This window comes from Oncorhynchus tshawytscha, linkage group LG05 (assembly GCF_018296145.1).
Source record: "Oncorhynchus tshawytscha isolate Ot180627B linkage group LG05, Otsh_v2.0, whole genome shotgun sequence".
Taxonomy (NCBI): Eukaryota; Metazoa; Chordata; class Actinopteri; order Salmoniformes; family Salmonidae; genus Oncorhynchus; species Oncorhynchus tshawytscha.
In genome coordinates this window covers 75,880,295-75,897,937 of record NC_056433.1, presented here as the reverse complement: position 1 = coordinate 75,897,937, position 17,643 = coordinate 75,880,295, and the positions used below count along the sequence as shown (strand labels likewise).

At 39.4% G+C, this 17,643-nt stretch overlaps 2 protein-coding genes across 5 annotated transcripts in view; one reads left to right on the top strand and one right to left on the bottom strand.

The window, feature by feature from the left end:
- Window positions 1-6,258, bottom strand: part of jak1 (Janus kinase 1) — an 81,480-nt gene extending 75,222 nt beyond the window's left edge. The window contains exon 1 of the mRNA XM_042322367.1: window positions 5,999-6,258. The gene's annotated coding sequence lies outside the window, so the exon portion shown is untranslated. The remainder of the gene's footprint in view (window positions 1-5,998) is intronic.
- On the top strand, window positions 5,623-17,040 carry ak4 (adenylate kinase 4). 4 transcript variants are annotated; one of them, XM_024403077.2, is made up of 6 exons: window positions 5,623-5,712; window positions 13,214-13,395; window positions 15,402-15,521; window positions 15,693-15,865; window positions 16,160-16,278; window positions 16,622-17,040. In XM_024403077.2, exons 2-6 carry the CDS (start codon window positions 13,254-13,256, stop codon window positions 16,749-16,751), a joined length of 684 nt encoding a protein of 227 aa, XP_024258845.1. In that variant the 5' UTR covers window positions 5,623-5,712; window positions 13,214-13,253; the 3' UTR covers window positions 16,752-17,040. The 4 variants fall into 4 exon arrangements, with proteins under 4 accessions (XP_024258845.1, XP_024258843.1, XP_024258842.1 ...); XM_024403075.2 differs by lacking the exon at window positions 5,623-5,712 and adding an exon at window positions 11,329-11,676; XM_024403074.2 differs by lacking the exon at window positions 5,623-5,712 and adding an exon at window positions 12,538-12,685.
- Window positions 17,041-17,643: the final 603 nt, after the last annotated feature.

The following is a 17,643-nucleotide window of genomic DNA, read 5'->3' as shown; positions in this document are numbered from 1 at the left end:
AGATGGTTTGGGATGAGTTGGACCGCAGAGTAAAGGAAATGAAGCCAACAGATGCTCAGCATATGTGGTAACTCCTTCAAGACTGTTGGAAAAGAATTCCAGGTGAAGCTGGTTGAGAGAATGCCAAGAGTGTGCAAAGCTATCATCAAGGCAAAGGGTGGCTACTTTGAAGAATCTCAAATCTCAAATATATTATAATTTCTTTTTAAAAAATTGGTTACTACACGATTCCATATGTGTTATTGCATAGTTTTGATGTCTTCACTATTATTCTACAATGTAGAAAACAGTAAAAATAAAGAAAAACCCTTGAATGAGTAGGTGTCGACTTTTGACTGGTACTGTATATAAAAGTACTATGTATGCAAAATGTATGTATGTATACATAGCAACAAAGCTGTAAAAACAAACATTTGTGTGCGCCAAAGAGGGGTTAATAAAACATCTTATATATATACAACATGCAACAATTTTTTAAATATTACGGAGTTACAGTTCATATATGGAAATCAAACAAATGAAATACATTCACTACGCCCTAATTTATGGATTTCACATGGCTGGGAATACAGATACAGTGGGGGGAAAAAGTATTTAGTCAGCCACCAAATGTGCAAGTTCTCATCATAGGTACACTTCAACTATGAAAAAAAATCCAGAAAATCACATTGTAGGATTTTTTAATGAATTTGTTTGCAAATGATGGTGGAAAATAAGTATTTGGTCAATAACAAAAGTTTATCTCAATACTTTGTTCTATACCCTTTGTTGGCAATGACAGAGGTCAAATGTTTTCTGTAAGTCTTCACAGGGTTTTCACACACTGTTGCTGGTATTTTGGCCCATTCCTCCATGCAGATCTCCTCTAGAGAAGTGATGTTTTGGGGCTGTTGCTGGGCAACACGGACTTTCAACTCCCTCCAAAGATTTTCTATGGGGTTGAGATCTGGAGACTGGCTAGGCCACTCCAGGATCTTGAAATGCTTCTTACGAAGCCACTCCTTCGTTGCCCGGGCGGTGTGTTTGGGATCATTGTCATGCTGGAAGACCCAGCCATGTTTCATCTTCAATGCCCTTGCTGATGGAAGGAGGTTTTCACTCAAAATCTCACGATACATGGCCCCATTCATTCTTTCCTTTACACGGATCAGTCGTCCTGGTCCCTTTGCAGAAAAACAGCCCAAAGCATGATGTTTCCACCCCCATGCTTCACAGTAGGTATGGTGTTCTTTGGATGCAATTCAGCATTCTTTGTCCTCCAAACACGACAAGTTGAGTTTTTACCAAAAACTTACATTTTGTTTTCATCTGACCATATGACATTCTCCCAATCTTCTTCTGGATCATCCAAATGCTCTCTAGCAAACTTCAGACGGGCCTGGACATGTACTGGCTTAAGCAGGGGGACACGTCTGGCACTGCAGGATTTGAGTCCCTGGCGGCGTAGTGTGTTACTGATGGTAGGCTTTGTTACTTTGGTCCCAGCTCTCTGCAGGTCATTCACTAGGTCCCCTGTGTGGTTCTGGGATTTTTGCTCACCGTTCTTGTGATCATTTTGACCCCACGGGGTGAGAACTTGCATGGAGCCCCAGATAGACGGAGATTATCAGTGGTCTTGTATGTCTTCCATTTCCTAATAATTGCTCCCACAGTTGATTTCTTCAAACCAAGCTGCTTACCTATTGCAGATTCAGTCTTCCCAGCCTGGTGCAGGTCTACAATTTTGTTTCTGGTGTCCTTTGACAGCTCTTTGGTCTTGGCAATAGTGGAGTGTGACTGTTTGAGGTTGTGGACAGGTGTCTTTTATACTGATAACATGTTCAAACAGGTGCCATTAATACAGGTAACGAGTGGAGGACAGAGGAGCCTCTTAAAGAAGAAGTTACAGGTCTGTGAGAGCCAGAAATATTGCTTGTTTGTAGGTGACCAAATACTTATTTTCCACCATAATTTGCAAATAAATTCATTAAAAATCCTACAATGTGATTTTCTGGATTTTTTCCCCACATTTTGTCTATCATAGTTGAAGTGTACCTATGATGAAAATTACAGGCCTCACATCTTTTTAAGTGGGAGAACTTGCACAATTGGTGGCTGACTAAATACTTTTTTGCCCCACTGTATGCATCTGTTGGTCACAGATACCTAAAAACAAAAAAATAGGTGCGTGCATCAGAAACCAGTCAGTATCTTGTGTGACCACCATTTGCCTCATGCAGCGCAAGCTATCTCCTTCACATTGAGTTGATCAGGCTGTTGATTGTGGCCTGTGGAATGTTCCACTCCTCTTCAATGGCTGTGTGAAGTTGGTGGACATTGGCGGGAACTGGAATACGCTGTCGTACGTCGATCCAGAGCATCCCAAATGTGCTCAATGGGTGACATGTCTGGTGAGTATGAAGGCCATGGAAGAACTGGGACATTTTCAGCTTCCAGGTATTGTGTAAAGATCCTTGCGACATGGAGCTGTGCATTATAATTCTGAAACATGAGGTGATGGTGGTGGATGATTGGCATGACAATACCAAACTTTGTCCAAACAACTTTCCCAATCCAACTTCAGGTATTTTAAAACGTAAATAATCTATAAAATATAAGACGGGATAAACTGCGTTCAATAGTGGATAAAATGAAAGTGGAGCGACAAACAAAACAGTACACTTGGCTATACACCCAGAAAGGAAATGGCTACTTCTTCATTTCTCAAAAGAAAAACATCAACCAATTTCTAAAGACTGTTGACATCTACTGGAAGCTATAGGAACTGCAAGCATATTTCTATTAAAACAGGGTTGCCATAGAAACCAATGGAAAACAGATTGACCTAAAAAAAGAAATTCCCTGGATGGTTTGTGCTCGGGGTTTCGCCTGCCAAATCAGTTCTGTTATACTCACAGACAATATTCCAACAGTTTTAGAAACTTCAGAGTGTTTTCTATCCAAATCTAATCAAATAATATACATATCCCAGCTTCTGTGCCTGAGTAGCAGGCAGTTTACTTTGGGCACACTTTTCATCTGGACGTGAAAATACCACCCCCTATCCCAGAGAGGTTTTAAGCACACTGGAAACTTTTTCCCTAATAATTTGCCTAGGCTGCTCCTCTTCCGTTGGCACTCAATCAAGGTGAGAGGTGTAGGCTAATCATTGATGTGTGTATAGTGTGATTTAAGGTAACATTTAAAATGGGGTGTTTCTATATGCATGAAAAAAATACATACGGTGCCTTCAGAAAGTATTCAGACCCCTTGACTTTTTCCACATTTTGTTGTGTTACAGCCTGAATTTAAAATGTATTAAATTAAGATTGTGTCACTGGCCTACACACACACACACACATATAATACCCCATAATGTCAAAGTGGAATTATGTTTTTTGAACTTTACAAATGTATAAAAAATGTAAAAGCTGAAATGTCTTGAGTCAATAACTGTTCAACCTCTGTTATGGCAAACCTAAATAAGTTATACGATTTTATTATTACTACCTAATCTCTATACCCCACACATAAAAGTATACGTAAGGTCGCTCAGTCGAGCAGTGAATTTCAAACCCAGATTCAAACACAAAGACCAGGGAGGTTTTCCAATGCCTCACAAAGAAGGGCAACTATTAGTAGATGGATAAAAAAAAACAGATATTGAATATCCCTTTGACCATGGTGAAGTTATTAATTACACTTTGGATGGTGTATCAATACACCCAGTCACTACAAAGATACAGGTGTCCTTCCTAACTCAGTTGCCAGAAAGGAAGGACACCACTCAGGGATTTCACCATGAGGCAAATAGTGACTTTAAAACAGTTGCAGAGTTTAATAGCTGTGATAGGAGAAAACTGAGGATGAATTACTCCACAATATACTGGCCTAATCGACAGTGTGAGTGAAAAGAAGGAAGTCTCTATAGAATAAAAATATTCAAAAACATGCATCCTGTTTACCATAAGACGCTAAAGTAAAACTGCAAAAGAAATGTGGCAAAGCAATTAACTTTTTGTTGTGAATACAAAGTGTTATGCTTGGGTCAAATCCAACACAACCCATCACGGGGTACCACTCTCCATTTTTCAAGCATAATGGTGGCTGCATAATGTTATGGGTATGCTTGTAATCGTTATGGACTGGTGAGTTTTTCAGGATAACATTTTTAATGGAATGGAGTTAAGCACAGGCAAAATCCTAGAGGAAAACCTGGTTCAGTCTGCTTTCCACCAGACACTGGGAGATGAATTCCCCTTTCAGCAGGACAATAACCTAAAACACAAGGCCAAATCTATACTGCATTTGCTTACCAAGAACAGTGAATGGTCCTGAGTGGCCAGTGAATGGTCCTGAGGGGCAGTTTTGACTTAAATCTGCTTGAAAATCTATGGCAAGACTTGAAAATGACTGTCTAACAATGATCAACAACCGATTTATAGTGCTGGGCGACTAACCGAAATGTCAGTTGACCGACATCTGTTGAATTATTTGAATTCCATTTTGTTCAGTTTTTTTCTGTGAGCTCAATGCACACATTGCACAGTTCTCTATGGATAAATCAAATACAGCCTGAACTGTCTGATGTAATAGGGAGTTGTCATTTCCAACTATTCTACATAGTTTAGCTCATAAAACATTACCTACAATGATATTTGTATGTTCACAGATGAAATGTCATGTTTCACGCATGGCTTTTCTTATGATCCTGACAAATTATGCATGGATTTTCTTACAAGCCTAACGATGTGTAAGTTCAATTTCTTGGCAGCTATCTGGCTCCATAAACCCTCGCTTCTCTTATATCGAGGCGGAGTTGGATTTTAATGACTGGTCGCAGCAACAACAACATTGTGTCAAAATTAGTTGATTCTTGTAAAAAAATGCTATTTCTGAAAACCCTTAGCAACATGTACCTATGTTTGTACTGTACAAATACGGTCCTTCCGTGGGGTGTTAAATTCGTAATTTTAATACACTTTAAGTGAATACAATCACCGACTTTTCCCTCGCTGCTCATAACTACGTAAACTGAACTCCAATTGGGTCCGTGCTATTCGGGTTCCTTGGGATGTCCCTTGCTGTGTTCAAGCCTTCGTCGGAACAAGGAAACTCGGAAAAGTACGACTTTCTAACTGGTTGTAGTTATACACGTACAGTTAGTTATACATTGTAGTTGACATTTTAAATGGTTACAGTGGAGATTAAAGCTGCAACATGTAACTTTTGAGCGAACCGTTATAGATCTGCCATTCTCATTTAAAGCCAATAAGTCCAATAAGCGGTAGAACTGTTCTATGTGCGCCATTTCTATGCTTTCCGTTCTTCAGTTTTTGCGTCTTTTACTTTCGGGTTTGTACAACAGCTTCAAACAGCTGAAAATATAATATTTTGGGTTATGAAAAATGTATTTTTATTTTACAGCGGCTTAGATGGTTCGATTCTCTACACTTTGTTTTGTCACAAACTTTAATTTGGCGATCTATTAAAATTGGTGGAAATGGTGGAGCAATGTCTGCATATTGCACATTTAATGTACGGGTTAAGGTTAGGGCTATGGTTTAGGGTAGAGACCTCCCAAGGATGCCGGATAGCACAGACTCAACTGAATCTCAGTTTACGTTGTACGAGTAACGAGCTAAAGTCCGTGGTTGTATTCGCTAAAAGTTTTTATTGGGAGTATGAATGTCAGTACCCCGCGGAAGGACCGCAGTTGTACAGGACAAACAGGTACAGTTAAGCGTTTTCAGAATTGACATCTGTACAAGAATCGACTGACAGTGACTCAATATTGTTGCTTGTAAATCCCGCGACCAGTCATCAAAACTCAACTCCTCCTCGATACAAGAGAACGGAGTTGAGGGTTCCTCAACTATGAGATCCAGTGCATTTGTAACAGCCCGCAATAAGCAGGTGTGAATCTAATAACGATTCTAGTTAAAAGAATATCAGCGGCTTGATGGCCGGTATTTTACTCAATATCAATTTAAAACAGATTGTATGTGTTTTTACTCACCTAGCCGTTAGCAAGCTAGCCAGATGGCAAGTTTACTTCCGTATCGTTCTGTTCGTAGATCCAGAATATAATTATCCGTTGTGAAACTATAAAGACTGAGTTGATCTTGACAAGACAATATCCTTAGTCATGTCAATATTCCAAACGAATTTGTTTTTGCCCGACGAGTTTCTTTCCTTTCTGGTCGAAAGCACATACATAATCTTTCTAGCTAACCCTTCCTGTCAAGTATCGTCCCTATTCCCGAAAATAGTGCATCATGCTCAGCTTCACGCATTCTGATTGGTGCATTACTCCTTCAGTCAAGTGATCCTTTAGCCCACAGACACTGTCATATATGTTGTTAACCCTAGACTGGGGGAGCAGTAAACTGAAGCAACTCACATCCATTGAAGTGTGTGTGTGTGTGTGTGTGTGTGTGTGTGTGTGTGTGTGTGTGTGTGTGTGTGTGTGTGGAGATAATAAAACCCTCCCTCATCTTTCATGGGTCTTAAAATCCACACAAAAGGGTGTGAGGTTATTATAAATGTCACAATTTCTGTTGCCATGTAGGCTTTTGGGAGTTATTTGCATAGTAATGTTCTATGTATATTACTCATGTAATACACCATGCACAGTACCCTGCCCTGAACCTTAGACACTGTCACTACCGGCTACCACCCGGTACTCTGCCCTGCACCTCAGAGACTGCTGCCCTATGTACATAGTCATTGAACACTGGTCACTTTAATAATGTTTACTCTTTTATCCACTTGATATGTATATACTGTATTCTAGTCATGGCTCATCTTATATAGCTACTGCTGTACATAACTTTTCTATTCATATACTGTCCATACTGTCTATACACACCATTTACATACATACATTTAAGCAATAAGGTGGTATAGGGCCAATATACCACGGCTAAAGGCTATTCTTTGGCACTACGCAATGCAGAGTTCATTTATACATCCCTTAGCCGTGGTATATTGGCCATACACAACAAACCCCTGAGGGGCCTTGCTGCTATTATAAACTGGTTACCATTGTAATTAGAGCAGTAAAAAAAAAAAAATTGTCATATGCGTGGTATACAGTCTGATATTTATTTAACTAGACAAGTCAGTTAAGAACAAATTCTTATTTTACAATGACAGTCTTGGAACAGTGGGTTAACTGCCTTGTTCGAGGGCAGAAGGACCAACTTTTACCTTTGTCAGCTTGGGGATTCGACCTAGCAACCTTTCGGTTACAGGCCCAACACTCTAACCACTAGGCTACCTGCCGCCCTGATATACCACGGCTGTCAGCCAATCAGCATTCAGGGCTCGAACCATCCAGTTTATAAATGTATTTATATTCCGGACTCTGACATTGCTCCTTCTAATGTGTCTTAATTGAACTGTTGGATTATGTGTGTATTGTTGTTGTATTCCTAGCTAATGCTAGGACCTGCAAAACTGTGGACGTGACCAATAAACTTTGATTTGATTTGATGCATACATTAGTCTAATGTGGATTCGATACCCAAAAATATATATATACAGTAGATATATCTTGCCTCTTTAACAGGCACTCAGTGTCTGGTATAGCTCAATACAAATGCACCGAGACTCTAAAAGCATTTCATTATATAATTTGCAACACATGGAAAAATCAATTCCTTCTAACTGTTACAGTAATATCACTTAGATTTGCATGTCAAAAATCCATCAGTTGTGGGTTACAGGAAACATTGATTGTCCTTGGTGAGGAACACCCCAGTCACAATTGTGTTTGTTTCTGACCATCTTCATAAATGATTTACATCTTTAATTAATAACCCTTTCTCTGTTCAAAAGATGGGAAAGGGCTTTTTCTGTTGCAATTGAGATGTAATAGGGAATTATGCTCCTCCATTTCTTTCCCCATCTGATCATATTTCAAAATATGATCATCAACATTTCTTATTTACAGTATTGGCACGTAGTCCAAAAAGGAGGCCAACTGTCAAATGGAAACTGACATCCTCGTAGTTAGGTGGGAGGAAATAGAGAGCCAGGTCTTTTAAGATGGTCCAGTCTGTCTGTAGGAGAGGGACTTCCCGTCCCATATCTGATGTGTTACAAATGTGTTCGTTTCCCAGGAACCGTGGGCAGAAATTTCCCAAGAATGTTGTCGTCACTGACACAATATGAAAGTGCAAGGTGTAGGCCAAATGTATTACAAACCTACCATATTAAAACTAACTTTTAAAAATACTGTATACAGGTATGTAGGCTAGTAAGTATGTGATACATGCTTACAATTTTTTTTAAATACATTCTATATGATTAATAGAACCATTCATATGTAACAGTCCCAAAAGTGTCAATCACAGAAGTGCTTATAAAGTAGTCATTATGAGACTGTGGTGCTGTAAGTGTGAATGATGATTTGTTATAGCTTCAGCTGGAACTTCCAGGTTCACAGATATCCTCGGGGTCTCCAGTAAACTGAAAGGCAAGGGAATGCCATTACAGTGTAGTGAACGAAAAGCAAAAACCACAGGTCACCGTTAGCAAACCACTACATTCTCACAGCTATAGGAGAAAATAAAACATTGATTTTCAAAATAGGCATGTGAAACAGAAGTCGACTTTTAACTACAGTTCTTTGTTTCCAAATTTCTCTGTCAGTGGTTTTATTATTTACCAGAATTGATTTTCCACTGATTGCCATATCTCCAAAGTTATATTGTGTGATTAGGGTGATTCGGGAACCTTTTTTTAATCCTCAAAACCATTTAAAACGTTGATCTGTCCAGTTAAACTGAACCGTGTGGATTGATATCTGTTGTGGTGAGTGAGTGGAAAAACATGTATGGGCAGAGAAAGGAGAGCGAGCGGGATAGAGAGGAGGGTGGGGGCAGAGACAGAGAAAGGAGAGCGAGCGGGATAGAGAGGAGGGTGGGGGCAGAGACAGAGAAAGGGAGGGGTAAGAGAGAGGGGATAAGGAGGGAGGGGCCAGAGTGAGGGTGAAAGATGTGATGTGACCTTTTGTTTGTCTGTGAGGGGATTTCCGCATTGACTTCCTGTATTGCTAACATTCTAAGGACATGTGTCAAACAGGAGGCTTATGTAAATACCTTTACTTATATGTTGTTATTTCTATTATACAATCATACCAAAAATGTATTATTAACTTTTACAAATGTGTTTGTATTATTTATTATATAGAAATCTAATCAGAGTTATTCATCAATTTGAAAATGTGATGTTTTTATTTTAGATATTTTATATCTTTAATTATCAATAATTTCACACAAAACATCACAGGCTACAATGTCTTTAATAATTGCATTTTATTTCTGGAAATGTAATTAAATTACTGTCGTGGCCCCACACTTGAGTATTATAAATAACATGACTACATATTATTTTCAGTTTCTTTCTGATTTATTTGCATTTAATGAAAAACATGAATGACTCAAATGCTATAAAAGAAGAATTTGTTCACTTTCAACTTATGACATAATACATCATACACAAATTTTAGTCAAATAAAATAAAAACATTTAGGCTATAATCATACATTTTCTAATTATCCAAATATTTGTATGTAGTTTAAAAAAATGTAAGTCAGAGACACAACATTGTAATATCCCATATGTAATTATTTCAGAGACACAAAAGTTCCTCCTTTTTCCTTCACTGCAGCACCAGTTCCCTCCCTCCATCCATCCATCATCACATAGTCAGTGGGTCAGGTGTGTCAAGATGGCAGCCATCCTTCAGTTATCACAGTACTGTACCTTTAAAATGGACAGCATCAGCACAGTGATAACTGAACCAGGGCAGCCTGGATGTCAGATTTAGCAGACAGGAGACATGAGCCAAGAGCCAGGGGCCCAGTCAGTCTGAGTTGCAGCACAGTGAAGGTACAGCATCAGCAGTGGTGGTGGCAGTGCAACCAAACGCCCTGCCAAGGTGTCAGAATGCCATCCGTCTTCATAATACCAGGCCAGGGTCAAAGACACACACAGCACTGGGAGTCCAGAGCAACAATAATACCCCACAGTCAGTCACACTGTTTTATTGCAGATGGAACCATGCTATAAATAGGGGGGACAGGAGAATGAGAAGACGCTGTATAATATAGGGTCGGCAGGTGGGGGTGCCTTTGGAGATTATGAAAATATGCTAAAACCATAAATCATGTTTGTACTCGTGTTTTCCACAGTCTCGAATTACATGAATGAGAACACATTCGCATGCAGAAGTAATGTAAACAGGCTTCTCTATACTATAGGTTACACAGGGAACTGCATTTAACAAAACCTGCAAATCTTTGTAATTATTCACAAGAGATAATTCTGCATGTGCTATGAATTCAATACAGTCATTACATAATTCTAGAAAGGTATTTTACTACCATGAGTACGATGTCTCTCACCTCATATGAATGTAATCCCAATATCATACATGTGTAACAGCTGTAGTGTATCATCTTTTTCCTAAACTTGTTTGAACATGTCTTTTTACAGGTATAACACCGTGTTAATTGGTCGACGCCAGCACTGTTTTACCCAGTACAGTGTTTGAACTGCATAATTTATACCACAGAGCTGACGTAAGACTTGTTATGATTTCTTGGGGCTCCGCCCTCAGCGCGCGAAGCCTCTCCAGCAGTCCAGTCGCGTAGTCTGATCGCAGAGACTCCTCCCTAGCTCTGTCCGCCCTCCGCTTCATGTAAACAACTCGATTAGCTGGTTCTGTTTGATATCACAGGATTGCACGAGCACTTGCCAGCAATTATTTAAAAAATAAAAAGCTGCGCAATGTTGAGAGAACAGTTGAATCGAGCAAAACACATAACATTGGTTGCATAATTCAATTGTAAAAATGTAAATAGCCTAGCTACAAAACTTACCATAGATAGACTGTACTTCTTATAATAGCCATATCAGACCCTTCAATAATCGTGAAGAGCCCACCATCATATTAAATAAACGTACTTTCTTTCAAAACATATGATCACTATTATAAGAAAATCGAATGCAATCAACACATTTCAATTGCTTGTTGCTGTTTATATAGCCTAAATAAAACAAGAGTAAGGTTATTTAAAAACCTTTGTAAATAGGCTGTCTATCATTTGACAAATTTGAAAATACATAAATTGCCATAATAACTTTGATATTCAATAAGAAGACCATGTCAAACAGCAATGCTTTCTTTTCTATTGAGTCGTATTAATGTGCAGCAAACGCTAACGCTAACGCCCAGCCTACACACACCCCTTTCTAGTTAAAAACAAGTACTATGTAGTCCAAATTAACATTAGCAATTATCTTTTTATATTTACTTGCAGTACAATATCTGACATATTAGACTTACTTACTTGCATTTTGCGCGTTTCATTCCCATGTTTCAATTTTTTTTTATGACGCAGCAAGACCCACATAGAACAACGTGATTGTCGCCATTTTTTGTTGTTATTGAAATCTCTCAACCATGTGACAAAAAAAAACAGCTAGTGAGTAAATGTATAATCTTCCAATGTATTTTCGTCTGATGGATTAGGCAGGTTCCATTGACTGAAGACAACAATAGGCTGTGCATGCGCAGCATTTGACAGCTTTAGGACACTGACGCCGCCGTCTGGTTCGCAACAAGTAGGCTACATTCCTTGGTCTGCAAATGTTGCGCGGAATGACAGCGTCTCTGCGCGTAATGGTATGTAGCCTGGGTGCCAGTCTGTTTCTGTTTTCTTGCCATCTCCGTATGAAATTGTCATGTTTGGCTTGACAATGACAATGGAGTAGGCGAAAGCACAAACAGATCTAGGATTAAGCTAGTAATGTGTGATGGCCAATGTTTCAGAGGGACACCCGAAATGCGAGAATTACCGTTGCGCGCGAGCTGTATTGACTGTTGCTGTCAACAATTGTGTCCATTTTGGGATTCACAGTGTTTTGTCAATAGTTGTGTTACACATGACTGGAAACATTAATTCGGATTTATACCATTCATTAAGCAGACATGATCAAGATCCTACCCCCTCTCTACTCTCCCCTCTGGAGACGTGCCAATAAATATTACTCCCAAATAGTTCTGAATAGCTTTAATTGCATTCTAATGGAACATCAATGCACGAAGTTGGCCTTTCATACAGTAAAGTAAACTTTCTGGCAACGCAGTGATCCTTTAACCTAATAGTGTGTAATAGTGTATTGACCAAGTAGAGGTGGGTCACACAAACTAGGTCTATGCATGATTGATGACCTTACCGTAGATCTATATACTTGTGATAGCTGCATAAACGGATGCCTGTAGACTTTAGGTCAGTGAGCTAAAGTGATCTGCAGTCGTGCAGACGATCCAGGTTCTATTATTCTAATCCGTTATATTCTATACTCTTCTAGTCCTCATGTCTCAGCCATAGATTTACATATGGTTGCTACAATGAATTCCTCATGTCTCCCGCACAATAGAAAACTACAGGTACCAGATTCCTAAGCATTACCAATAGATCCTGCGCACATTTTTTCTGGATGATGTGTCGGGGCGGTGCTGAGAAATAGGGCGTTGTGTCAGCTCCTCCATCCATTCGCAGAGAGAATCCCTTTCTTAAAGACGCAGGCAACATACTGTCCTTTGAAAACAGGAAAAAAATCTGACTTGGTCTGCGTGAACGACGTGCTTTATAACGCATACTTTTGCAGGACACACGCAGAAATCGGAGGTGAGGAGTGATTGTAGGCATCCGCGAGGTATCTCTCATTATGCGTGACTGTTGCCCTGTTGTTTTTCTCCATAGTTTAAATCCGACATCTGTACGAAAATAAATCTAGGAAGTTCAATTTCTCTCGCTGATAGGATGAATGAGGCTCTTTATCAACCTTGCAAACTGCAAGTTTCGTTTTTCTTTAGCCTTTATTAATCGTAAGTAACCAATATGGAAAGAAATTGTTTGCTCCTGCAATACACTTCAATAACTATGTTAAATGAAACTATTATAATGCACTTTAATAACTATGTTAAATGAAACTATTATAATGCACTTCAATAACTATGTTAAATGAAACTATTATAATGCACTTTAATAACTATGTTCCTGTTCACTCAAAGGAACAGAAAGGAACAGAACGTCTCTGTGCACAGACTTTGATGATAAGTTGCACAGTGCACACCATGGGCAACATTGAAATATGCTTATCAATGTTTCAATGATTGCAAAAAGTATGTTGTGCTTTTCTTTTGTCTCCTCCAGATACAGATACAGTCTGTGGTGTCTCAGGCTATAGTGGATAATGGCCAAACTGTTCCGAGCTGTGATCATGGGTCCACCAGGTTCTGGGAAGGGGACCATATCTGAAAGAATTGCGCAGAGCTTTGGACTCAAACACTTGTCCAGTGGCGACTTCCTTCGGGAGAATATAGCTGCAAATACAGGTTGGCCTCTTGATAAGTTACTCACCATCTACTTATCATTTACAATTCAACAATCAATGTTTAATGTATTATTTTTCTATGTTTTCTTATATATATATATATATATATATATATATATATATATATATATATATATATATATATACATATACATACACATTTATAATATATACAAACACACATTTAAAAAAAAAATATATATATATATAATTATATACACACACATATATAATATATATATATATACACACACACATTTCATTTGCCACATCTAAACCTTCACCCCCAACAGCCTAAACCTGTTGTCGGAGCTTTCACTTCTGTAAACTCCAATAATATTGTAACACCAGCAGAGGCCCAAGTTCAGGCGAAGTGAAGAGAGTGGCTTCCATGTTGGGACCATGCCAGACTGTATCCAATAACAGTGGAGCATTTCTCAAATCAGGAAACTCCTATCATCCAAGCCACTAAAACAATAGTTCAAGTTAGAAGAGATGGCAAACCTACGGAATTGTCCACATTAAAATACACATATTAAAGGTTTTTTTTTAAAATCCCAGCTATAAAGAGTTTACTTTGTGTAAGGCTGTGGCAAGTAAAAACCTGTTATAGTGTGTTTAAGATGTTGAACTGCTGTTATAATGTTCATCTCCTAATTACCTTGCTGTTATAACAATGCTGCATCAGAATACCTCCTAAATTATATTGAGTGATGTTTGTAAATTCTCTGATTTGACTTCTCTGAGTCCATTAAATGGAGCCTATTTTAATCAGAACGTGTGCCCAGCTCTTTAGCCCACAAATGAAATGTGATGCATTCAGGGCAAACCCAAAACACATGTGTATACTTGTAATTACAGTTGTCAGTACTGCTTTAAGGCCATGCCTTACTAAACTAAACCCAGTTTCCAAATTTACTATACTGGAATTATTTACAGTACATAGGCCTATAGTAGCACTTGTATAAACACGTCATACTCTGTATTGAACCATAGAAAAACCATAGAGATGTTCCGTTTAATTCTGTGGACACAACAATAGTATGCTTTGACTTTATGTACTTCTATTGTTGCCACTGTAACAACATTGTCGTGATCCAGATTGGTCAGTCGGTCATTCAATGACATTAATCAATTATTGAAGACTGTAGTTTAGAGACTGTAGTTTTGTCTGGAGATCCGTCTTAGATGCAAGTTACGTGACTGACTGCTGTGACTAAAGCAGGGGGAAAAGCAGGAAAAGAAAGCAGGGTGAATGGGTAATCGCTTAGGTGTTGTGTAACTGTCCAGTGAAAATGTCATTTTTAAAAGTTAATATTCTGTTAACTCATACCCAAATAATTTTGTTGAGTCGTCCTATACTTATATTTGTGGCCAAAGCATAAATTGGAGGAAAATACACTTAAAAAACACAACCTTGTATCTCAAACAGACTGTTTAAAAAATGCTTGCTATTTCCTCAAAGTATGATCTCATTCTCCTGAAGAGGATCAGCTTAATGTAACAGGTTAGGAGAATTAGTTCAAGGTTAGGAAAAGGGTTAAGGTTAGGTTAGCGAAAATGCTCTCCTAACTTACTACGAAAAGTCACTTCCAATTATAGATGTATTGAAATGGTGTGGTTTTAGGGAGTCCCCTGGCCAATCAGCGGTCTACTCGCATGAATATTTTTAATGACCAGTATACGCCCACATGATTCCAAAACAGAAAAGTTGCTTTTTAACATAATTAATTACAATTCTTTGGAGGAAAAATATTTCACTCATATTGTAAGTAATTATAGGTCATATTTCAAAGAAATCTGGAAACACTGGACAATTACTTTAAAGCCATAAATGGTATTCCTAGATTGGTTTGCTCTGCCCCCCTGCCTCTAGCCTAAAGTCCAGCTCTCATATCAGAATTCTTTCAAAATGTATTCATGTGTTTTACATATCAGGTATGGTTGCCATCATCATCATCTTATTTTCTTCTACATCCTCTCTCCCCTCCCTCCCTCTCTCCACAGAGGCTGGTGTTCTTGCTAAGACCTACATAGAGAGGGGTCTGATGGTGCCGGACCATGTGATGACACGGCTCTTACTGCCCAGGCTGGAGGAGATGACTCGCCACAGCTGGCTGATGGATGGTAAGACCACACACACATATATACACACCACACACACACACACACACACACACACACACACACACACACACACACTTGTAAACAAGACTTGATGGGGAGACATGACAGACACACACATACAAACTCGCACCCTCCCCACAGTCGCCCTCATCCCTCTCTTCTCTCCCTCAGGGTTTCCCTGTACCCTAGCCCAGGCCAAGGCTCTGAACAGTACCTGTGATCTGGACCTGGTCATCAGCCTCAACATCCCTTATGAGACCCTGAAGGACCGGCTGAGTGACCGCTGGATCCACCCAGCCAGCGGCAGGGTCTACAACATGGGATTCAACCCTCCACGCGTACAGGTCCGTAATGTAGTGATTCTCTCCTTTTAATCACCAGTTTGTCACCATTTTCTCACCTTTACACATGTTTAGACTTCTGGTTAGTCTGTCTGTTCCTCCCAGAACCCAGCACTAAGCAATGGTTTCTACAGAAGGCTGTGAGAATAGGGTACCAGATTATCTTGTATTTGTTTATGATCAGTACAATCTTTGGATAATTTGAATGTGGGGGGTTCAAGATAACTCTCTGTGTACAGTTTTCATGAGTTTACGCCATTGCTGTAAGAATCTCTCTGTGTTGTGTCATCCCTCCAGGGCAGGGATGACCTCAGCGGAGAGCCTCTGATCCAGCATGATAATGACCAACCAGAGGCCCTAGTGGCCAGACTGAGGCACTACAAGGACGTGGCCAAGCCAGTCATAGACCTGTACAAGTACGTCCACTCTTCACATCACTGACACATTTTTAAAAGCACTGTGTAAATAGCTTGCCCTGTAAAGTCTAGTCTAATCTTGTGTAGTCAGTTTATTATTAATGTCCATGGTCAGAAATACTGTACCCACCTTCGTACTCTCTCACCATTGCTTATTTAACGTTTTTGGCCATACTTTATATTCTTACATGGACATTTCAGATAAAGTACATAACTGATCAGTTACATAGTAATTACAATTTAGTTTCAATATTATTATCATGTTACTACAATATAATGTGTTTAAGCTACATGGTATCAATGCAACGATACATCTAAAGTGTGACCTTATTCTCCTCCCCAGGTCAAAGGGCATCCTGCACACGTTTTCTGGCACAGAGACCGACAGGATCTGGCCTTACATCAACTCTCTTCTCAGCACTAAGATCCTTAGCAGACCTGAGATGGACACACAGCACATCCCAATGCCCTGAGCAGAGCAGAGGTGACACAGTAGGAGTGCAGGCCATGCACATGAGCTGTTAGGAGCCTCTTTAGCTTGGCAGTTGCTACCAAAACATGTCTGCAAATACAATCGTATGCACTACATACAGGTGAAGTCAAAAGTTTACATACACTTAGGTTGGAGCCATTAAAACTTGTTTTTCAACCACCCCACAATTTCTTGTTAACAAACTATAGTTTTGGCAAGTCGGTTAGGACATCTACTTTGTGCATGACACAAGTAATATTTCCAACAATCATTTACAGACAGATTATCTAACTTATAATTCACTGTATCACAATTCAGGTGGGTCAGAAGTTTACATACACTAAGTTAACTGTGCCTTTAAACATCTTGGGAAAATCCAGAAAATGATGTCATGGCTTTAGAAGCTTCTGATAGGCGAATTGACATCATTTGAGTCAATTGGAGGTGTACCTGTAGATGTATTTCAAGGCCTACCTTCAAACTCAGTGCCTCTTTGCTTGACAAGACCTCAGAAAAAAAATTGAAGACCTCCACAAGTTTGGTTCATCCTTGGGAGCAATTTCCAAATGCCTGAAGGTACCACATTCATCTGTACAAACAATAGTACGCAAGTATAACCACCATGGGACCACGCAGCTGTCATACCGCTCAGGAAGGAGACGCTTTCTATCTCCTAGAGATGAACGTACTTTGGTGCGAAAAGTGCAAATCAATCCCAGAACAACAGCAAAAGAACTTGTGAAGATTCTGGAGGAAACAGGTACAAAAGTATTTATATCCACAGTAAAACAAGTCCTATATCGACATAACCTGAAAGGCCGCTCAGCAAGGAAGAAGCCACTGCTCCAAAACCGCCCACAAAAAGCCAGACTACGGTTTGCAACTGCACGTGG

Bases quoted from the DNA above. Each gene is read 5' to 3' on its own strand.
- ak4 (XM_024403077.2), top strand. From the start codon at position 13,254: ATGGCCAAACTGTTCCGAGCTGTGATCATGGGTCCACCAGGTTCTGGG. The intron at 15,866-16,159 runs GTCCGTAATGTA...TCATCCCTCCAG, and splicing joins TCAACCCTCCACGCGTACAG to GGCAGGGATGACCTCAGCGG. The intron at 16,279-16,621 runs GTACGTCCACTC...TCTCCTCCCCAG, and splicing joins CCAGTCATAGACCTGTACAA to GTCAAAGGGCATCCTGCACA.